The following is a 24,769-nucleotide window of genomic DNA, read 5'->3' as shown; positions in this document are numbered from 1 at the left end:
TAATTAGACCTTTTGTGTTTCTAGAAGATTTCATTTTCGTTCAGTCCCATCGAGTAGAAAATGTAAAAGGACTTATGGAAATTAAGTACCGTGTATTTAAAAATACAAAAATACACGCGTAGCAAACCTATTAACCACAATATTTTAATATTTACAGCTTTATGTGACTAAAGAGTTAGATAAAGCATGATCTGTGAATATCATTCAGTTGATGTTAAACTTCCCAAAAAATTAAATAATTTAGTCTCCTGCAAAATTTGTGATATTTAAAGCAGTAATTTTTTTTTCAAAAATTCTGAACAAACCAGAAAATAAACTTCAAAAAGTGGTCAATTGAATATGATACAAAAAGATTGTTTTTCATAAAATAATCTTCTGTAACTGTGAATTAATAATTAGTTAATTGGAGAGTTAACACAGCTAGGCTGGAAAACCTATTTAAACAGCAAAAAGATGAAATGAAAAAAATTGTTTGGTTTGGTTTTGTTTTGAATTTCGCGAAAAGCTACACGAGGACTATTTAGAGGGAAGGCAGCTAGTCATCACCACTTACCGCCAACTCCTGGGTTACTCTTTAACCAATGAATAGTGGGATTTACTGTCACATTATAATGCCCTCGCGGCTGAAAAGGCGAGCATGTTTGGTATCACAGGGATTCGAACCCGCGATCATCGGATTACGAGTCGAGTGCCTTAATCATCTGGCAAAAATGGAAAAAAAGTTTATTTACAAATAATTGTCAACTATAGAAATAATACCTGAGACGCAATACCACACAAAAATCATTGTATGAACAAATAAATTAATTTTAGAATTTTTAAGTTTAAAAGTATTCAATTATACAAAATCAGTTACGATAAAGCGTGTATTTAAATAGAACTAAACCTCATTTGAACAAATCAGTTGGTTGTTGCTGTTTACATATAAAAATTAAAAATAAAATAACTTATACTCCTTCTCCTTCAAAATATTTTTTATTTGAAACAACGTTAATTTTTCTGTTTTAACTGCTTTATTTTTACAAGGTTTATTTCCCTGTTATAAATAGACTGTGAGAAACGTGCACTTTATTTACGTATAAACGGTTGGTTCGGGTTGATAAAATTGTTTTAGTATATGAGCGAACAACGTTTCGACCTTCTTCGGTCATCGTCAGGCTCACAAAGAAAAAAAAAAGGTAACTGACCGATAGCTGACCACATGTTTGAAGGTAGTTGTGTAGCTGAGTGTAGGAATGTTAACCTAACGATGACTGAAGAAGGTCAAAACGTTGTTCGCTCCTATACATAAAAAAATTATCAACCCAAACCAGCCGTTTATACATGTATATTTTTCTCTACAAGTGGATTTTCTCGTCATCACTGAACGTGCACTTTATTTCTTGCGAAACCACAAATAAATCGTTGCAAATTACACCGTGTTGTGGGTATTTAAAGAGAAAGTCGACAAACTAATAAGACGAGATAGTTATACTGCGATGTTTTTGCGACTTGATCATGTAATACATCAAGTACGTGAGCAAATCACATGTCATATAATTACAAAACTTAGAAAAATCAACATATTTATATTAATTTATTAACAATACGTCACCAAAGTTCTTGGTGGCACATATTGAATGATTTCCATACCGTATTGTTTATTTGCTTGTTTAATACCGCGTAAAGTTGCTCGGAATTTTGAAGTGACATAGTAGAAGGCAACTAGTCAACACCAACCATTGCTAACTCTTGGACTAGTTTTTAGTAACAAAACGTGCAATTGACTATTGTATTATAACTCCTCTCACGGTGAGAAAGTCAAGAATGTTTGAGGAAATGGTTTGAACCCTCAACCCGTAGATTCCGAGGTTTCAGTACAACAACTTGAGGGCTTGTTATCCCTCTCAGAGAGTACAATATATATCACTCAGAGAGTACAATATATATTATACTGTAACACAGGAATAGATATCTCTACAGGAGACAATTTTTATACATGGCAGAAACATCTTTAAATGATATGACAGAATTTAGTATACTATTATTACCGCAATACCCTGTCCAATATCAATTTTATTTTCATAATTTTATGTAACGTGTTTACCCTGTGACGCTAGTCCCCCGCTGGGAGAGCGGTAAGTCTACGGATTTGCAACGCTAAAATCAGGAATTCGATTCCCCTCAGTGGACAATGCAGATAGCCCGATGTTTCTTTGCTATAAGAAAAACATATACGCTGTGACTTTAAACTCTTAAATGGTTTTTGTTCTTTAGGTTTAATAGAGCAGACATTTATTCGGGAACCAAAAGACAAGATAGTCATTCAGGGAGAAGATATTCTTCTTCCTTGTCGTGTTCACAATAAAATAGGAATGCTCCAATGGACGAGAGATGGATTCGGTCTCGGATCGGATCGTGAACTTATCGGCTTTCCTCGGTATACTATGGTAGGAAACGATGAGGAAGGTAAGTAAAATAATCAAACATACTCTAAATCTAGCTATAAATTAGCATTCCGTAGCATTTACGAAAACTGGTACCAGAAGGAAGATATACATATATATATATCGCTTAATACAATAACAAATTGTCCGTATTTTACTATTCAAGTATTTATAGAACATTCTATATTACAACCATGTGCTTCATAAAAATGTGGTGATTTCATATAACTTTCAGTTATACATTTCTGGCACTTCCACTTAATTAGCTATGGTAACACATCGAAATAATTACATCTCTAAAGAATTAAAAATAACGTTATAAAATAATTGTTTAAATCCTATAACTGCCCATTCTATAATTGAAAATATTTACATATACTAACGTATCTTAATCGTACAATGTTTATGTTTTTGCGATTTTTTCCAAGAATAAGCTGTTTTGTACTTTAAACGATATTATTGTGCTGTTACCACAAGTTTGTGCGTGTGTTTGTTTTTTTTTCGTTTACCTATACAGATGATTACTCTCTACAAATTACTAATGCCCAGTTAGACGACGACGCTGAATTTCAATGCCAAGTCGGAGCTGTCGAAGGGATCAATGGAATTCGATCTACAACAGCAGTAGTTACAGTGCTCGGTACGTGTGTTAAGAATTTTGATTTCGTATTGAATATAGTTTGTAGTTTGGTTTTTAAGTTTTGACATGAAAAAAAATTAACGTCATTTCCGAATGATTTTGTTGTTTACGGTAACTAATGCGGCATTGTAAAATTATTTTAATAGAATATTTAAAAACATGTTTACCTCAAATTCTGTAAAAACAGGTTTCGTAATCTTGAAAACGGGTAGTACTCGTAAACTGCTCTAAATAGTCAGTTAGCACAGAGACTGAAACATGAGAAGGATTTTGATGTTTAGTTGTTTACTTTTAATAACTCGTTTATGCAAAAATAATATAGTTACTGTATATTTAATTACCTTACCATTAATTATTCAATTATAAATATATGAAATTATATTTCACTATTAAAAGTCAAATACTCTGAATAATATGTTAGTATTTCAATAAATATATAAACTGAGTTTCCAGTTGCTTTCAATTAATTTTATTCACTGTTTATTTTACACAGTAAGGTCTACAGGAGTAATTGAAACGTGAAAAAAACCCACAAAACTATCAGCCTATAATTTCAAGCAACTGAGGTTAATTGAAATACGGAACAACGACAACAAAATAAAAGAGTATTAGAAGTGATTTGAGATGATGTTTATTTGCTAACAAAAGTATTCCGTAATGTTTACTAATGTTTAAGAAATGATCATTCTTTTAAAGATTAGCCTTAGCTGCTAGTCGCTGGTATCTTGTGGCGAAATGTTCAGTTTATGCCTCACATAATTTAAATTCGCATTTCGATAGAGAGTCTGTTCTGACACTATTAATTCTAGGAGAATCAGCACTTTTGTTAAAGTGTTCTGAGAATCTGGCCCATTGTTAAATGCTGAACAGACACTTTATTTAAATGTAAATGCTGTAAAATGAATTTGGCTTTCAAGCCCTGGACTGTTTATACCGAATAATTGTTTCGTTAACGTCCAAAATTACGATAGTAAGAAACACCTATTGATAAAAAGAATCTTCATCTGTTACTAGTCTGTGAATAACGAAGGACGTTAGCTAGGTATTAACATGTGAACTAGATGGACTTATAATGTAAATTGAACAAAATTAAATATGAGTTACCTTCAACAATTTATTTTAGCCATGTAATTCTTAAGTAGATTGATAGGTTTATATTTCAATATTACATTAACGTTTCCTACTTTATTAGGATCGCTTAACATAATGTAAATTAACTGATAGTAAAACATATTTTATTCGTTCAAAATCATCACATCAAACTGGTATATTCTCATGATGAAGGGATTTTTCGAAAGAAGAAAATAGGTTAAAACTGATATAATTTTATCTTTCTCCACCTTATTTGTTATGCAGATTAGTGTACGTTCTCTCATAATAAGTATATATCAAAGCACACTGCTTTACCTAAATTCATTATTACCTTGAAAATGTCATTTTGTTTTTCAGTTCCCCCAGAGCCTCCAATCATACTGCAAGGAGTTTATCTTGAGACAAATGAAGGCATGAGCGTGCAGTTGACGTGTGAGGCCCATGGAGGTCGTCCTGCAGCGGAGGTTAGAATTATCGTGTTCCAATAACTTCGTGATACTAACCCTCAATAAAATAACAATATATTACAATTTTCTGATGTTATTATTGCTAAAAATCGTACAAAAACTTGGCTTCTTCTGTTCTATACACTTTTTTGTATGTTTGCATTTTAAAATCCACATGAGGTTTGAACTAAATCTATATGTATTGAAGAAGTGCTCGTCTTGGTTTCTTGATGTCTTTTTGAAAGAAATCGAACGAAACTTTTGTAACGTAAACACTATGAAATTTGTAAAATATAATCGTAGATGTAAAAATTTGTCTAAAGTAAAAATAAAAATCAACACCTATGATAACAGTTTTAATGTCATTTCCAATCCTATATGTAACATATATATATACATATATATATATATATATATATAGTGAGAATGAAGAAATCGAGATTTGCTTTGTTATGGTAGAGATTATTTTGTAAGTTGTTTTGTAAAGGTTGACTTAGTGTGTTAAAAACATTCATTGTACACTCAACATGATGTGTATTGTAAATGCGTTCGTAGTAAACTCCAAACAATTTCTTGGTATTGATATGGGTGTAACTCTACTGCTAGTTCGTTAGAATATGAGTTGGCATTTAGTGAACTTTAGGTGCATTATAAGCACAATGGTCATTATTAGATTAAAGTAATGAAAGAGCTAGCGGTCAGCGCTGTTGACTAGCTGCTTTTCCTCTCACCTATCGCTTAAAATTAGAGGTGGCTAATGTAGGTAGTTATTGAATGGGTGTGCGCGAATATATAAAACAAACAAGCCTCTAATATTTAAGTATAATATAGTTGATGGAAGTCGTTTATAAAAATATAGGTTAATTTTAACTCAAGAATAATGATGAATGTAATTACGGACTTGTTAAAGCCTGTGTAAATAGATATATAGGTGACTTTTAATGTCACATTCTTTTATTGCACCTTTCAAAAATTACTTTATAAGAAACTTAGCTGTCGAATATTAATGTATTATTATGATTTGTAGATATTCCCTCCATTTAACTGGTAATTAACGAGCCATAACTTATAACTTCTCATAGCTTGCCTGGATTGATGAAAGAGGAGACGTGGTAAAAGTTGGAACGGAATATAAAATCAATGAAATGATAGATGGGAAAAGAGCTAACGCCATTTTGTCCTGGACATTTGTACCTGAAAGAAAGCGCCACCTGCAAAATTTTACTTGTAAATCTGAAAATTCGGCGCTTAAACAACCTGATCTAGTAACTATTACTGTAGATGTGAAATGTAAGAAGAACTTTTAGATTATTTTCAATAGTTTAATGAATAATTTTATACTATATATATATATATATATATACTAGATGTAGTTTGTCTAGTTAAATAGAACTCAACCTGAAATAATTTACTACTTGAAAGTCACTCCTCATCATTTCACAATGGTGCAGTATTTTTAATTCGAAAAGAAGCGAGGCGTGGCCTAAAGGTAAACGTGTCCGGATTATAAATTCTAGATTATGGTTAGAGACCTATTGCACAAAAATGCATTCCGCTCCCTTAAAAGCCGTGGATTCGCTAAAAGAGCGTCTATCAAGTGTCTCTATTCAGTAAAACAAGGACACCTCAAGAGTTTGCCATGTGTTTGTGTACTATTGAACAACTTCCCTTCACTTTATGAGATAAAACGTTAGAGACGTTTGTTTGTTTTTGAATTTTGCTCAAAGCTGCTCAAAGAATATTTGCATTAGTTGTCACTAACATGGAAGTATTAGACCAGCTAAATAATGTCATCTACTTCCAAATCTTTAACAACGAATGGTACCGGTGATCTTACATTGTAACTTCTCTATAGGGACGAGACAATCCCGTGACCTCAGATTGCGAGTCGAGTGTAGTAATCAACAGACCACAGATTAGGGAAGACAGTTCTCACGCAACTGTCTAGCTTTATATTAAATATCCGAGAACGGCAGAAACACTAGCTTGAAAAAACCGATCAAAGATGAATAATTGTAAAATAATTTGTCAGCTTACAAAGTTCGCTCAATTAGTAGAATATATATTGACTAAGACATGTTTAGTTTAGTTCGTTCTGTTCTTATATACATAAATAAATGTGTGTGGGTATATAATACAACTTCAAGTTTCATCCCCGAATTTTTCAAAAACGTTAATGACATTTAGGTTTTCGAGCTGAATTAACTCTCTCTATTAAATAACATGAAGGAATTTGTACAATTGTACCAGAACGAGAAATTGCTTTTATTTAATACTTTGGTAAATGAGTTTTATATTTCCTAAAACCTTTTTTTCTCAAGTATTCAGGCACAGCAGAGAATAAAAGTCAACCTTTGACTTTCATTTATATTATGTATATATATATATATATAACTTTTTACTTTTATTTTCGATCTGAATTTTCAGTAAGTTTGAAAGCTAATAACTCTAGCATTCATGTTTCAATACCCATGGTGAGCACAGCACCGAAAGCTTATTTTGTAGTTTCTTACCAAACGCTTGTTTCCATCTACTTACAGATGTCCCAAAGTTAAATCTCCTGGTTCATAATTCCAGAATTTTGGAGAATGACAACGTGCGACTTACTTGCGATGTTGACGCTAATCCACCGGAGGTTTTTTTCAAATGGTACAGGTGAGATGAATATTTACGACGCTCTATAGTTTTTATTGTTGTTCTATGTTTATTTCTTCATCAAAAATCCGAATTATGTACGCACCTTGAACACTGTGTGCGTTCTATTAGAGCAAAGCCATATTCGGTTATCCGCCGTGTCCACTGAGGGAAATCGAACCCCTAATTTTAGCATTGCAAACCCAAAGATTTGCCGATGTTTCGCCTGGGATTGACAAAACAATTGGAATCCTACCTATCTTAATATTCCTTAGTGTTAAAATAGTAGAGTTATTAATACATTTCTCTTGAAGCGAAAATTATTATTATTATTCAAAAAATCAGTAAAAAATTCGTAAAATTAATTAATTCAAGATTGTGCATTTCGTATACATGAAAACAAACAATTTGTTTGTTCACTTCCACAAAAAGTAAAATATATTTTAATTCAACCACCAACTAGTCATCAGATAGACTGAACAGATAAATTATTTTCGACTCAATAAATTTATGGAGTATGGAGTAAGTTGTTAAAAAAATATTTAAAAGAAGTTACACAGAAAATATATCATTTTCTTGTTACTATGGGATACAATAACTTCATTTATTAACAAAACTTAAAAAATATAGAACATACCTTCACGATTTTGCTTAATAATTTTTTATTGGTAAAATAAATGTTTTCCACTGAGTACGTTTAACTAATCAAACATTTAATTGTTTCGTTTATTAATATGTACAACGAAAGTCGAGCTAATGAAATGTATATTGTTTTTAAATTTTGCGCAAAGCTACACAAATTCTATCTGCGATAGTCGTCCTTAATTTAGCAGTGTAAGACTAGAGGGAAGACAGCTAGTCATCACTACCCACCGCTAACTTTTAGGCTTCTCTTTTACCAACGAATAGTGGGACTGACCGTCACATTATAACGCTCCCACGGCTGAAAGGGCGAGCACGTTTGGTGTGACGGGGATGCAAACGCGCGACCCTCATATTACGAATCGAACGCCTTAAACCACCTGATCATGCAGGGCAAATGTATATTGAATCAAAGTATGATATATCGTGTGCGTACATCTAAGTATTTCTTTAAAATTAGATCAACAGGGAAAAATTACAGTGAACATAAAAATATACCACGAATAGTTAATATGCTTAATATCTTTAATAGTTTAGTTTATATAACGGTTGTTATGTAATTTTAACTTAGTAGGTGTCGTACAACTGTGTCGCTATCGAAATTAAATTGGTAAAAACTAAATCGCTAGTAACGTGGATTATGAATTAATAAATGTTGTGTGTTTGTGAATTTGCACGTCTATGAGCTTTATTCTCAGGTTGAAACGTGTAGGGCCAGCCTTAGTAGGAAAAATAGAAATGGCCTGGAGAGGTCGTACTTACATATAGCGTAGCTTTTCCAAACTAATTTATTTAAGTAGCAAGAGAAGCTAAAACGCATCCGGAAAGTCACCTACGCACGATAGAAGAGGGAAAGCCTATAAGCAGGTTTGCGTGGTCGTGGAGTCTAAATCTACTATTATGTTTGTAGTTCTAACCCCTATCAAGGGTGCCATTTATGAAACTATGTCCATAACATATTGTCGCTCTAGCGGGATTAAACTTAGTACACGTGCGTAGGTACTATATGTGGATGTTTTAACGACTTTTTCGTCAGTAGGGACCCCCCTTGTAGTAGCTATAGAATTAAGTGGGATTAATGTGAATCATGAGGGGGCTTTGTACCTGATAGTTGAGCACAGTTATTTTATGCTTATACATAAAATGAGCATTATATAATGTTCTCAATTGTACATTCAAACATTTAATTCAGTACTACTGACATTATCATATATTAACAGAGTATCAGGCGTTGCTCGGATGGAAATAGCTGTAAGTATCCCAATCTATTTTGATTAAAACAATTATATTAATAGTGGTTTCTTTCAAAAACAAAATTAAAATGATTTCCTTACCTAACTAAATATTTTGAGTAAAATCAATCAAAATAACAATGCACACAAGAGAACGTCAAAGCTGTTTTAATTAATTAGTTATATTGCTCCTACTTCTTGCATGATCTTTGTCTGACATTTCATATATCCAAAACAAAATCCTCTCCTTTCCGGTGTTTTTATTTCTGCTGTATGGTCAGGTGTGTGTTTTCATTTAGCAGAGCCACATCGGGCTATCTACTAAGTCCATCGAGGGGAATCAAACCCCTTATTTAGCGTTATAAATCCCTAGACCTAATGCTGTACTAGCGGGGTACATGTGTGATCAGTGTCAGTTGCCGTATATTTTGAGTTTTATCATAATTCCATTTAATGATTCACTTTCTTCTCGTTGCATCACAACATAAGTGAAAATAGGGTGATATCAATCATTTCTGTGTGTGTGTTGCCTCATAGCAAAGCCACATGGAGCTATCCGCTGAGCCCCCCAAAGGGAATCGAACCCCTGATTTTAGCGTTATAAATCCGTAAACATACCGATGTACTAGCGGGGGGCTGATCGTTTCTGTAAGGTCATCGTATAGTTGATTCTTGCGAGTACACGTAAGCAAAGTAAAATATATGACTTAAATAAGCCTATTTAGTCGAGGAAGTGTACGCACAAGGTCGAAAGAAAGTACCAGCCTTTTTTCAATTAAGAGGAGTTAAAGGATAGGCGTGTATGTGTAGAAGAAAACGAGGGGGGACTAGAACACAAATGAAGAGTACACGAAGTTCCTAAATCATTTTAACACATAATAGATAATGAATAGAACGATTGAGAAAAGTCCTCACACAAAGACGAAACGTAAATAACAAACTTAATGATCACACATTACCAATAAAAAAATCCAGTCTTTACAAATTGAGACCAACTAATTGTCCGGTTTGCCAAAACGTTTCACATTGGTCATTCTGACCCAGATTTGAGGCCTTAAAACGAAATCTGAGGCCGCGATCACATAGCTCATGTAGCTTACATATGTACAGATGTACCTGGAGATTAAAGTTTGTAGCTTTAAAGATGTTACCGTGCAAAAAAAGTAGTGTCAAAGAACATAACAACAAAGAAAGAGAGACATTCACTCTTATATAGATTTTAACAACTAATATCGTTTTCTGTATTGTCTATTTTATGAATCTCTTATATCAATCAATTACCATAAATAACAGATGAATATGTGTGTGCAGTCTAAATATGATCTGAATATATCATTGTTATGTTGTCCTTTCAGAAATGACCAGCAAATATTGAATGTTCACAGCTATGTTTTTGTACTAAACCATGTAACAAGGGCCAACAATGGAGACATAATCAGTTGTGAAGTGAGTAACGTCATGGGAACTACAAAAGTAAAACATACTTTGAATATCTTATGTAAGTACACTGTGTTACTTTGTCATGAGTTTTGAAATTATCTTAAATTATTTTGAACCCAAAAGGAACTATAGACATCCGAATGTAATTTTATTCAGTGATAATTGTACTATATTTACGTTGTATTACCCTTAGAACATAAAATTTGACTTCCAAACAATATATTTTCTACTTAAAGTTTATTTATTGGTGTCAGTTGACGTGGTTTCAAGTGAATGTTTTTTTTTAAAGTCATTATAAGTAAAATAAAGTAAAAATTTTATTAATTTAATTTCATATTGCTTGTATTTTAGAATACAGCCTTTTTGGCACGTATTATCAAGAAGTGTTTTTTCAATTAAATATTGATATATAATAGATATTAGTTTCATAACAAATTTTAAACGCCACCTAATAAAGTTGAAACTAACTACTGAGAACATTTTCTTAAGTTCATAATACACATATTCATGATACTTCTCAAACACAATGACATATTCATATAACGGTACTTCCTACAAGAAAAATAATTAAATAGAAACATCTTAAGGGTGGACAAAAATGTGTGCCCCTCTCCAAAAGGATTGAATATGCACCTTGAAGAAATGATATTTGAATTTGCGGCCAAACAAGTAGCTACACTTATAACATTTATAAGAATGTTGCAACAAAAATTCATTCGTTAACTAGTCAGGTCGTACTTTCTGGGCCCTACATGGCCAGGTGGTTACGGTACTCGACTCATAATCTGAGGGTTGAGGGTTCAAATCCCCGTCACACCAAATGTGCTCGCCCTTTCAGCCGTCACATTATAATGTGACGGCCAATCCCACTATTCGTTGGTAAAAAGTAGCTCAAGAGTTGGTGGTGGGTGATCATGACTAGTTGCCTTCCCTCTAGTTTTACACTGCTAAATTAGGGACGGCTAGCGCAGATAGCCCTCGTGTAGCTTTGCGCGAAATTCCAAAACAAACAAACAAACCGTACTTTCTGTTCACTTTCGGGCGTGATGATGGGTAATACAAAATACGTGGTCCAGCTAACTAATGAATTCATATTTACTGCAAAGTTCTTCTCAGTACTATAAGTATAGCTACCAGTTCTGACCACAATTTTTAATTCATTCCTTTTTTATTTTGATCAGATGTCATCATTTTTAGTCAATACACACTAATCCATTACATGAAGTAGAAAAGTGACATCCTATAGGAGCCAAAATTAACTTTAGGATCGTAATCCTATTATTCGGAGCAGAACCAAACAGATTCCTTAAAATATATGGTGGTGGTTTTTCTCCACTCCAAAACAGTGTTAATAACTTCCTTTATAGTAACGGCAAGAAATCTAAATCAATAATGGCTTGTCATCACTCGCATGCCCTGGGTACATCTGTATCAAGTGTCATTCGTTATTCAGACTGATTGGTTTGGTTTGAATTTTGCGCAAAGTTACACAAGGGCTATATGCGCTAGCCGTCCTTAAGTTACCAGTGTAAAATTAGAGAGAAGGCAATTAGTCATCACCACCCACCGCTAATTCTTGGGCTTCTATTTTACCAACGAATAGTGGAATTGACCGTCATATTATAACGCCCTCACTGCTGAAAAAGCGAGCATGTTTGGTGTGACGGTGATTCGAACGCGTGATCTTCAGATATCTAGTCAAGTGCCTTAACTACCTGGCCACGCCGGGCCTGATCCGTAGCTGGTTCGCAAGGAAATATTCCAGATTGTTCTACGCATAAGTTAACTTGAAAAAAGAATAATAACAGTGCATTCAGTATTCGAATTTTTGGCAAATCTACAAAAAGTTTCTGTCCCCGTTCTTAATTTTGAAAGATTGAACAGAGAAAATGAAACCAGTCAGCAGTTGTTTCTAACCATGCTAAAGAAATGACTGTCACTCTTATAATATCCTACATTGCATAAACTACAAGAAATATTTTCTGGTATCGCACAGATTCAAACTCGGCTTGTCATTTTCAGGATACAGCATGCAGGCAGAGAGATGCTGAGAAAATTTTATCGTATCGAACTTTATGATTTTGTTGATAAGGGATTGTTAAAAACTACTAAACATAATGCAAGGGTAAAGTGAAAGTAAAAAGCTAGTTTATTCTTCTGATTAAAAAAAAATTAAGTTCGTTCTTTTATCCGTAAAGGTGTTATAGGGTGTCTGTCAATCCCACTGTCCGTTCGTAGATAGAAGAGTAACCCAAAATTTGGCAGTGAGTCGTGTTGGTTGGCTGCCTTTTCCCTAGTTTTTAACTGCTAAATTAAAGATAGCTAGCACAAATAGCTCACGTGTAGCTTTGTGGGTTAAATAAATATTAAATAATACGTATTTCTCCCGTCGTATTTCCGAACGATGAATAAACCCGAACATTTGAACGTCTCAGCGTAACCTATCTTCAATATAATTATAAAATATTAATCTCATTCACTGACTTTATTGTAACGCTTAGATGGTCCAAGAATCATCAGAAAGATGGATGACATCGAAACAGATATAGGCGACAGAGTGACACTGTCTTGTGACATCGATAGCAACCCGAAACCGAACATTACTTGGACATCTGAACATTCCTCCGCAATTTTAGGACTAGGACAAGTTTTAATTATTCCCAGTATAAACACAAAATCAGCCGGAGAATACTACTGTACAGCAACAGCCAGTGGCTTTTCTCAGATAACTGAAAATGTTACTGTGTTATTGAAAGGTATGTACGACACTTTGTTTGCTGTCCCTTTAAAGTGGAATGTACATAAACACACATATTTTATAACATTAGCGATTATGATACCATTTAGCTCGAGAAAAACAATTTTTTAATGCATGGTAAAAGCCACCATTCAAGTGTTATAGTATTATGTCTGTGAAATCCGTATGGGTCAGCACTAAGTTAACCGACTTAATGGCTAAAATCGGAGGTTCGATTCTACTTGTTGGATAGCTCTCATACAAGTCACTGTATAGATTTGCACTAAAGAAAACAACAAGGGCTTAATAAGTGAGACGAAACGTCTTGTGATATGGAAAAAAACTTATCAGGCTTAATAAAAGAAACGAAACGTTGTATGGTATTACAGATGCATGTTAAACATTTTCGTTATATATTTTGGATATGAAAGAAAACTGTTTGGAAAGAGTAATTCCATTTCTTTCTCCAGAAGAAAACACTGTCCAGAATGATTTTTGTTAAATAAGATATTTTGTGTTCAGTTGTATTTAGTTTGGTTTGGTTTGAATTTCTAGCAAAGCTACTCGAGGACTATATGCGCTAGCACTTCCTAATTTAGTAGTGTAAGACTAGAGGGAAGGCAGCTAGTCACCACCACCCACTGCCAACTCTTGAGCTACTCTTTTACCAACGAATAGTGGGATTGCCCGCCACATTATTACGCCCCCACAGCTGAAAGGGCGAGCATGTTTAGTGCGACGGCGATTCCAGTCCGCAACCCTCGGATTACGAATCGAGCATCTTAACCACCTGGCCAATCCGGGCCATCTCGATCCGTTGTAATTTTCTTAAAAGATGTTATATAATGAAGCCGACAAAGCTAGCACTAAGGTCAGCCTCAGAGGAAAATATTTTAAAGGTTGAAATATTAAGATAAAATAAATTTGTGAAAATTATTAAAATGGAAAGTTTCTTCTTTATTATTTTTGTGCTATTTACTAGAATTAGTTAATCAATTAATCGGTCGTGCATAAGTAATAAGCTCAGCATCTATGAGAAGTAATCACTGGAACGAATACAAAATTATAACTACGTGATGTACAACGCTAAAATCAGGGGTTCGATTCCCCTCGGTGGGCTGAGCCGATAGCCTTTGTGGTTTTGCTAAAAGAAAAACACACACACAAATTACGTGATGCCTAGCGTGAATGATTTACATCTGCTAAGAAAATAGCATTTAGAGTAATAGCATTAAAAATAAACTTCAGAGATCTTAAAATAAAATTTAATCTTGGTGCTGTCTGTAATTCTTTCTCGAAACAGCATTTCAACATGGTTTCGCTCACTCAACTTCTGACAAGAAATGTCGAAACGGAAGCGGTGACTAAATTTTAAACCAGCTTACATAGCTTAGAATGTAGAAGATTGAGGGTACATAAATACAGTAAATAAGAAATAATATCTTGAAGTGGTGAAACTGAACACAGAAAGGCAACTTAAAAATACGTTGAAAATGTATTCGAATTGAACATATATTTTAACACTCTGAATTTTTATCTTGTGTGTTACTGCTACTCTTTGTTCAAGGTTATCTGCGCTAGCCGTCCCTAATTTAGTAGCAAAAGGCAAGAGAGAAGGTCGCTAGTTTGTTTTTGAATTTCGCGCCACCCTACGCGAGGGTTATCTGCGCTAGTCGTCCCTAATTTAGCAGTGTAAGGCTAGAGGGAAGGCAGCTAGTCATCACCACCTACCGCCAACTCTTGGGCTACTCTTTTACCAACGAATAGTGGGATTGACCGACCCATGATAGCGATCCCACGAATTAAAGGGCGAGCATGTTTGGTATGACTGGGCTTCGAACCCACGACCCTCGGATTACGAGTCGAGTGCCTTAATCACCTGACTATGCTAGACCAGGTAGCTTGTCATCACCACCAATATTCAACTCTTCGGCTACTCTTTTGTTAACGAATAATGGAACTGACAATATATTGTAATAAAATACACTTTATTGGCTTTAAGCTTCTTAGAAATAAATTGTTTCGAAATTAAGGCACAGTTTAAGATGCTACCAAATCTAATAACTATTCAAACGAGTTTATCTGATGATGTAGTTGGATAGAAAGCTTTTAAGTAAATATAACCGCTTATAAAGTAAGGTAATATAAAAAAAACAACTTTTGTTTTACCATGTTAATAATTCATAAATATATAAATAATTAAAATAATTTGAACAGGTTCACTATTGAGATGAGCTCTAAGTATTTAGAATTTATATCAGATAATACATTTACTTTCACAACCGCTCTAAATGTAAAGATAAAAATTACATAGATTAGTAACTACGAGGCTATTTGATTCCCCTTAAACAATGTTACTAACTCATCTAAATAAGCATAATTCAGAAATACAGAAAGTATAACGCTTAATTAGTTTATTGTTAACAGAGACTAGAAACATTAAATATTTCAAAATATATTTATATTATTGCACTAGCTTTTCTCAATACAAGGTTAAATTTATATACAAAGAGATAATTTTGCCTTTATAGATCAATATTCCAAATGTTTCATGTATTCATTTTATGTAGGACGATTACTACACTAATCAGGCCTATTTAATTATTACTATGAATCGTGTCCTAGAGATGATAAAATGTAAACGCACTTTCCTTTAAAAAACATATTTTACTAATTTGTTACTATGAGTACAAAAATCTGTACAGTTGAGTTATCGCTGAACGTTTATTCAATTTGGAAACATTAGCTTCAGTATGAACCTATAATATTATCATAACCAGGCATTTACACAAACAGTATCTGGAAATTCGTGTGTTTTCTTACAACAAAGCCACATCGGGCTATCTGCTGAGCCCCCCGAGGGGAATCGAACCACTTATTTTAACGTTGTAAATCCATAGACATATCGCTGTATTAGCGAGGACCAATATGTGGTTAGTAGATTAAGTGAAACAGAAACATTAATTCGTGTTCCTCTATTTTACCTGCAAAAATTACTATATTAACTTTAACTTTTGCAACATATTTGGAGAATACAGTGAAGACCATTTAAGAGACCATTAGTGCCTTATGATTTCGAAATTTCGTTTGATGTATAATCTTATGTTATGTTTTTTTTTAAGTATTTATATAATACCTTTCTTATATGGCAGGACCACCTATCGTTACAGCACCAAAAACCCAGTTTGGGAAGGAAGGAGAGAATATAAAAGTTCAGTGTGTGATAACATCTGTGCCAAAACCATCTCGCGTTATTTGGAAAAGAAATTCTCAGGCAAGTATTTGGGTCTTTTGCTTCTTGTACATTTAATTATTTTAAGTTCTACAACAAAAGAAAACACTTTTCTCAAACTCCTGGACATGAAATGAACAAGTAAAATTCATCGTCCTGATTAATATAAACTATGCTATATTTTTATTAACAGCCTGCAATCTGCAAATTCCAATTTATTCTTCAACAAAAACTGCAGCGATAGAAAGCCAGTTGCACATTTCTAAAATATGAACCAATTACCCCAGCTGAAACCTCTATTACATGGACAAATATGAATCAATTGTTTACTTGTTTAACTGATCGTGATAACTGGCAGTTGTCATGTGTTATCCCTTCAAATCTCCAAGGGTGACTGTCGTTAGAATTTCAGAGGTCGTTTATAATTGGAGCTTTGCACAAAAAAACTCCAAGTAAGGACAGTTTATTTCAGACGCTTATTTTTCTTCTCGGCTGGTTATTATACTGGATTAGTACTCGCGTAACACACGAATTTAGTGAAGTGTTGGATAAGTTCTAATGAAGTTGCTACGTCAAAGTGCTGACGGGAAAAGCTGTGTAGTTACTTCAAATAGAAATTAACTTTTTTGCATAAATATATCAAGTAATATGTGTTGAATAATATAGATTTCGAGAGTTATTTCTCGAAACAAATTGATACTTATGATACTAATTTGAAGTAGTGAGATAATTATACATTCTGAGCTAGTATTTAATTTCTGATAGGTAGTTGTAATATTGTTCATTATTTCGTTTCCAGAATGATATATACTTTTGACTCTCTTATGTTTGGGTTGCATTCGCATTACCAAACCTTTTATAAAATTATCAACTGAAGACATTATCTACGTAATTGTAAAAATACAGGCCACGTCACACTTTCCCTCCAGGTGGCGCTAAGCTGTGATTTCCTCTTTGCTTACAATTTTCAGACAGGTTCTCAACTACCATGTGGTAATGTGTATTATTTCATAATTCAGTTGGAAGTATTCGATTCCTGCCACTTTGTACATAGAAGTTTCTTTAACTGTAATTTCCCGTTTATGAGAAATGATAGACTTTTTTTTCCAATCTGATTGTCACAGTTACGAAGTCATGACAGATGTGTTTTAACAATGAAGTCCTTTGATGTTCTAAAAGATAATACGTCGTGTATATAGTATTTCAGACTAACCAACATATAACATTATCTCAACATTTGATAAATAACCCGATACGTTATAAATAAGTAAATGGACGCTCCTAATACAGTGATTAGCCTGAGTAATTTTTTTCTACTTTATATATTTTGATAAATGTAAGACGGTTTAATTGTTTGATCTTTTATTTTTAGTCTGAAATGAGGAACCTAGATAATTGCTTTTTAACTAATTTTTGAAGAATAAATAGAATTCATAATACTTAACTATTCACATATTTTGTTCGTTAATTATCAAAATTAAATCGAACTTATTAGACAGAAAATTAAACTTTACCTTTTGGTAGTTGTTTATCACGTCTGTATCACCTTATTAAATTGCGGTTTCTAGTTTGTGTGTAATAATAGATTGAACCACATCTGAAACTGATTTTAATTTTTTTAAACATCCAACGATCTGAATAATACAAAATTACAATTTGAGCTGTAAACTATATAACAATTTTCCTCAATTGAATAAAATTGTTTGTTTTTGCATATTATGGTGGAAATTTGTATCTAGTGTATCCCTTTCTATATATATATACACACATATAAAGTTTTTTATTCAAGGTGAAGGAACACAAAATCAACGATTTTGGTTTCGTTTCCTTATGTTACAAAGACCTTAATTTGTAGACGTTCATGATATTTTTTATAATTGTAGAGATTATTATCAATATAATACAAACTTCAGCTGTACTATATTATTCTCAATTGCAGGAGTGAAGGAAGAGCAGCTGCTCAGTTTTTTTTTTCGATGATTGATTCTTTGTTTGTTTTTAATTTCGCACAAAGCTACACGAGGGGTATCTGTGTAGGCTAGCCGTCCCTAATATAGCAGTGTAAGACTAGAGGGAAGGCAGCTAGTCATCACTACCCACCGCCAACTCTTGGGCTACTCTTTTACCAACGAATAGTGGGATTGAGTGTAGCATTATAATTCCCCACGGCTGAAAGGATGATCATGTTTGGTGCGACGAGGATTCGAACCCACGACCCTCGGATTACGAGTAGAACGCCTTAACCCACCTGGCCATGCCGGGTCTTGTAACTACAAGCTCTTAGACTCACCAGCGAGCCACCAGAGGTGTTTGAAAGGTCTTCTAGTGGGACGGCAATGACCTTTTGGATTTACAATGCTATAATCAAGAGATATATTAGATTTCCGTCAGTGGATACAGCAGATAACTCGATGTCTCTTTATAATAACAAAAGAAACACGCTTTGAAAGTTGTCGAAATATAATATCCTAACGGCATTTCAACGTACGCGTACTATACGTGTCGCTTATTGAATAACTTTACCACGTAGGAAAAATATTACCTTAAACACATTATAATAAATCTTTGCAAACAAAAACATTGTTGCAAATTGCTTTAATCCTTTAAATCAAGAGAATTTCTTTTGCTACAAGAATATTTTTGAAGGAATTTAATGAATATAAGGTTGACACAGTAGCGAAATAATAACACTATTAAAATAAATATTTTGAACATTTCTGGTATAACTCCACTTGACATCTGTGGGCTTAAACAGAAAACTTCAATATAAGTTACATACCGTTCTGTTTAGATTTGTTACTTTACTAAAGAAGTATGAAATTGGAGGAACAATTTTTGTGTGGTGAAGAAAGTGGCTTTTTCTGTGTTTCACTTTGACACAGCTCTGACATGTCTTGGGTTAGAAAGGGTGTGAGCGTTTGTGTTTTCCTATAGTAAAGCCACATCGGGCTATCTGCTAAGCCCACCAAGGGGAATCGATAAATATGGTAAAACGTGTGGGTTTATATTCAATGTTTAAATGTTTGGATTTCTCTTTTTTCTTTGGAGCATTAGACTTGAATTCTTCATTCAACACTTGATGTGACGACATAAATGTAATGAGGTTCAGTGGACGGTTACGTTTCTGACTAAGTGTCGGCGGTAATTTATTTTCTTTTTTTATTTATTCAGTTATTTGCGTTTTGAATTATAACCACCACTTATTTACCACAGCAACATTGCTGCTTTCGCGGTCTACCTTGTATGGAGCCACCAGCATATCAAAGGGCTTTATTTCTTTTCAGATGCTCATTGTACACATTCACCATTGCTGAACAAGGAATTTCAGTACATTTATGTTGCTTCCGAATTCATCTTCTAATTAAAGAAAATAGCTCGACATCTCGTATATGGCTTCGAGACAGCTTCACAGTAATGTTTTTCATCCAACGTACAACAGCTAGACCAAAATATTGGGTCATTTGATCCACCATATTGAATTCTTTCAATATATTCATTAAATTCCTTCAATATTCTTTCTTTTTCCAGTTTTAGAATGCATCCTCTCACACGATTTATTAAACCAGTACCAGCACACCAAATGCTCTATGATTTCTGTTGAAGGTGTATTATTCTAAGGACAATCAGTTGTCAAATTACAACTTGAAGTTTATGTTACACAACGTTTTATGTATTTAGCTACACAACGTTTTATGACAAGGCTGTTGGCTGATATCCATCACTTTCTTTCATCATCGTACAAAAGTAAATCACATAACAGGTTACTCGCATGACAAAAATTGTGGTAACTGGGATCATACCGTTTTACATTTTCGTTGAAATGAATTCTCACCGAAGTCGGTTAAAGGTATTGCAACTCAATACATTAGCGACAAGGGTATATCTCGATATCCTTGGCAAGTACACACAATACCTTAGGATATGTATTAATTATGTACATATGGATCCATATTGTATAGTACAGATTTTGTTTGTTGTTAGAGGAGTTCAAAGAAATTGTTGTAGTAGTGTTTCTAAGCACGCCTTCTACATTCCGACACTCAGTTACACAACCCCTTTCAAACAAGTGGTCAGCTTCTGGTCAGTTACCTCATCCTTTCTTTGTGAATCTGACGATGATCGAAGAAGGTCGAAACCTTCTACGCTTCTCTACGTAAACAATTTTCTCAACCCAAAAGAGCCGCTTTTACATATATATTTTAGAAACAACAATTAAAGAAATTGTACCGAATATAAATAGTAAAAACATATATATATATACACAAAAATACGCTTCAATAACTCATGGTGATTGGTATGAAACTGTTGTTGTTTTTCTTTCAATTCATATGAGGCATTAAAATTATATAGAAACGTTCGTAGCTTAAAACCAGTTCTAAGAGGTAAAGGAGATATTGGTCGAATAGACAATGTAGCTTTCTACCTTTCTTTGTAGCCTTTTGTTTGTACACATGAAATGCTGACAGGGTATTTGAGAACTTCCAAGTTCCCATACGAGTTCTTAGTTTCAAACTAACTAATATATCAGTTTTCATGAGATCACATGACACAAAAGGAAGTGTTTTACAATCACAAGTGACATATTGATATCTGAAGCCAATTTGAGAATGTTAACCAAAAAATCCGGTCAGATCTAGATAGTACATTCATTTTCTTTTAGTTTGTCACAGTTAATATGCAATGCGACAGACTACTCAGTTTCCTTTTATGGTTGTTTTGGGTTAGCATACATATATATATATATATGTTACATTTCGAAAGGTAGAAAATGTTAATATAATTTATTTATATGAAATTTAGCGTTTTGTTGTAAAAACATATAGCAAGACAACTCATAACAAAATATAGATTGTTATTGTCCTTATTTTCATAATTTTATCACAATCACGACAATAGCAATTCCACGACGTGTCAATCTTACTGCTTGAAAAATATTTTTTTCTAATAAACTATAGAATCCTATTAACTGAGGTATTTGATATTTATGAAAATGTTTCGCTTAGTTGAAAAGTTTAGATGCAGAATGTATCGTATGTCTACAAATTTCGGAAATGTTCTTTGTCCAAATAATATTTATTTTATAAGTTTTACATTCTGTGTAAGATCAATATTATGTTATACGAGGACTTAACTTTCATGTTAATCTGAGGGTCGAGGGTTTGAATCCCCTTCGCACCAAACATTCTCGCCATTTCAGTCATGGGGGCGTTATAATGTGACGGTCAATCCCACTATTCGTTGGTAAAAGAGAAGTCCAAGAGTTGGCGGTGGGTGGTGATGACTAGCTGCCTTCCCTCTGGTCTTACAGTGTTAAATTTAACGTTTAGCGCAGATAGCCCTCGAGTGTAAAGAGATACATAGTAATAAATACCTTTGTGTTATAGCTAACTTTAGAACAGAGTTTGAATTGTGTTTTAACAGGTTGTAGCCAATTCTCGAGACTATGAGATAGTTGAACACCCTTTGCAGAATGGAATACGAACTCTCCTGATTATTCATGAAGCTCATAGCAAAGATTTTGGTGTTTACAACTGTTCTGTGTGGAACGAATATGGACATGCTAGTATGTTGATTCAGTTGAAAAGACAAGGTAAATTTATTTATGCAAATAAATAATGCATGTTCTAGAAAATAGTGTGGCACAATAATATTTAGCATTTGGCTGCTACAAAATATTGTAGAAATACTGAAACGTGTCATAAATCCATCTTAAAATTATTATCTGCAATAAGTCTAAGAATTCTGCACCAAATACAAGTACTTAATCTAATATCTTCTGTTTGAACTGATTCTAATGTAATAAGTAACTATTCGAAACCTGTGATCGTACGCTTCATAATTAAATGTAAGATACAAATATAAGTTTCGTCAAGTTATTGACAGTGTAGTATTAAAGGCTTTAGAGGAGTGATTTTCTTTTTGTTTTGTTTATATGATTTCCTTAATATCATTGTTTTTGTCATGTATATTTTTATCCCAAAGTACTTAATAAATATTATATAAAATAACCATTTGGATGTACTACTGTGGTCAATGGTAATATCTTTAACATTGCTAAATATAAATTTTTCTTGATATTTTATAGAAACTATTCCGAATGTAATCATAGTTTTTGGGGTGATTGGTGGAATAGGTTTTGTAATAACAGCCATAGCAGTGGTCGTTGTGTGTCTAAAGAAACGGATAAGAGCTAAAGGTAAGACTATTTGTGAATAAAGTGACATTATGTGGATTTAAACATCTTATTTTTGTAGCCATATTCAAACAGCTCTAAATCATTACTGAAAATCTAATCACTTACATTTCCTTAGTATATTTATTTTGATATACATATGTTATGTTAGAAATACTAACAGTATATTAATCTGAGTTTCGTAAGAACTTAGTCGTTAATTATTAATTTCAATGAATATTTCCTTCTGTTTTTACTAAGTTTGGATTAATTAATGTAAATACAACAATAATACTTAAATTTTACAACGGCGTGAACTTAGACTGATACTTCTATGCACGTAAGATTGGTGGGCGAATGTCTTTCCAAAAAGAAATAATTAATGACCGAAAACAGAAGAAACGTCTATATTGCATCACATAAACGTGTGACATCAAAATAACAAATCTTTCGTTTTCAAAATTTAAAGGAATATTTAGAAAAATAAGTCTTAAGACATATTTTGTAACGCTTGGGGAGTGGCTGTGGTATTGAAAATCATAAAATTTGTTTAAGTCGGTAAATAAATGCTTTAACTTTCCGCGATTTTTGTTACTTTATTCTATTATAATGGATATTCTCATACATAAATACTACACTTTAGAAATTTTTATATTGATCTTGATATATAAAGGTGAAGTAAATTATTACGTCTTATTCCTCCTAATATTTCCAGTCAGTAACGCTAAAAATATTTCTAAACGAAACCTTTCTCCCTGAAGCAGATGGTTTGTCCTTTTATAGTCACACTATTATAGTGAAATAAAGAGACAAACATCCATGTTGATGACAACTGTTTGATCCTATACAAATACCGCACTTTGAAAATGATGTAAATAAATTGTTAAAGTTTAAAGAAATGTTTCACATTTTCACTGCGAACGTCACTTTCGGCGTTTAGCATTAAACAGCACAATGTGTTTCGTACTTCGTATAAATTAGAATTTTGGATGGACTGTTATCTGTCAGTTCAGATAATGTGTCATAGTATTAAACCATTGTCTTCCTGGAAAGCAATGTGTAGTGAACACACAATAGACTAAAAATGTTATTTTTACAAACTTATGATTTTAAATTAATAATCAAGTTAATGATAGTAAGAAATAACATCTACAGTTTCTTTAGCTACATTTAGATCTATTGAATTAATTGTTTCGCTTGCATTTGGCGTTTACCTTTCTTTCGTTAAATGCATAGTTCTTTATATAAAATAGCATTTTACACACTTTTAATCTGTAATAATTTTTAGCTCAGGTAAGAACTTTTGGGATTACGCCAAGGGCCTCATCGGCAGCGACACCTAACGAACATAAAATAATTTTAAATGGTATTCTACAAGCTTCTGATTTGAGATCTATAATGAATCAGTTTAGAGCAGTTGGGGAAATTACATCTGGAACATCGTGTTATGTTGATTGTTGTAGTTAAACTACAATATATAAGTACATAATCTAAATTTCACGGGAACAAATTATATGCAAACGAGTTCATATAAGTTTCAGCTATTATCACTTATTTCATTCTGTTCAGGTAGCAAGTTTAAATTTCAAAGTAAAGGTAAGCACTCAGATTCCACATCTGCGAGGGATTCAGATCTTAAAGCTGAAGTCCAGACCACATCTTCAGCACCCAGTGATAACGATCCAAGCTGGGATAACAGAAGCGAAAGCCGCCGTTCTCAGGAAGTGAAAGACCTATATAAATTCACAGCTGAATACTCTGAACCAGTCTGCCCTTCGGCTTTGGTAATTAAAACAAATAATTCAAGTGCATTATTTAATGATACTAAGATTAATTATTACACTTTTGAAAATGAAAGTTTAATTATTGCCTGAGAATTATACGATACTATAATAACTATTCTAAGTAACTAGTGCGTTATGTCATGGTACTGAGATTAATGCCTCCCGCTAATAAAGAGGTAAGTCTCCAGATTTACAACGCTAAAATCACGGGTTCGATGCCCCTCGGTGGGCTCAACAGATAGCCCTATGTAGCTTTGCTATAAGAAAACATACACACACTGAGATTAATTAT

At 33.3% G+C, this 24,769-nt stretch overlaps 1 protein-coding gene across 2 annotated transcripts in view; it reads left to right on the top strand.

Annotated features, from left to right (window-relative positions):
• LOC143233213 (irregular chiasm C-roughest protein-like) overlaps positions 1 to 24,769 on the top strand; it is a 45,204-nt gene that overhangs the window by 15,891 nt on the left and 4,544 nt on the right. The window contains exons 3-13 of one of the 2 annotated variants that reach the window (XR_013018039.1): positions 2,257 to 2,448; positions 2,944 to 3,066; positions 4,516 to 4,622; positions 5,687 to 5,894; positions 7,145 to 7,259; positions 10,468 to 10,610; positions 13,054 to 13,308; positions 16,442 to 16,563; positions 21,943 to 22,111; positions 22,607 to 22,717; positions 24,267 to 24,477. Coding sequence is in view for 1 of the 2 variants with exons in the window: in XM_076469183.1 (XP_076325298.1) it covers positions 2,257 to 2,448; positions 2,944 to 3,066; positions 4,516 to 4,622; positions 5,687 to 5,894; positions 7,145 to 7,259; positions 10,468 to 10,610; positions 13,054 to 13,308; positions 16,442 to 16,563; positions 21,943 to 22,111; positions 22,607 to 22,717; positions 24,263 to 24,477 (1,760 nt within the window). In the remaining variant the exon portion in view is untranslated. Of the gene's footprint in view, positions 1 to 2,256; positions 2,449 to 2,943; positions 3,067 to 4,515; positions 4,623 to 5,686; positions 5,895 to 7,144; positions 7,260 to 10,467; positions 10,611 to 13,053; positions 13,309 to 16,441; positions 16,564 to 21,942; positions 22,112 to 22,606; positions 22,718 to 24,262; positions 24,478 to 24,769 lie in introns of both variants that reach the window. The other variant, XM_076469183.1, reaches the window with a different exon arrangement.

Source organism: Tachypleus tridentatus, chromosome 12, assembly GCF_004210375.1.
Source record: "Tachypleus tridentatus isolate NWPU-2018 chromosome 12, ASM421037v1, whole genome shotgun sequence".
NCBI classification, from domain to species: Eukaryota; Metazoa; Arthropoda; class Merostomata; order Xiphosura; family Limulidae; genus Tachypleus; species Tachypleus tridentatus.
The sequence above is the reverse complement of the archived record's forward strand: the minus strand, read 5'-3'. Positions and strand labels throughout refer to the sequence as shown.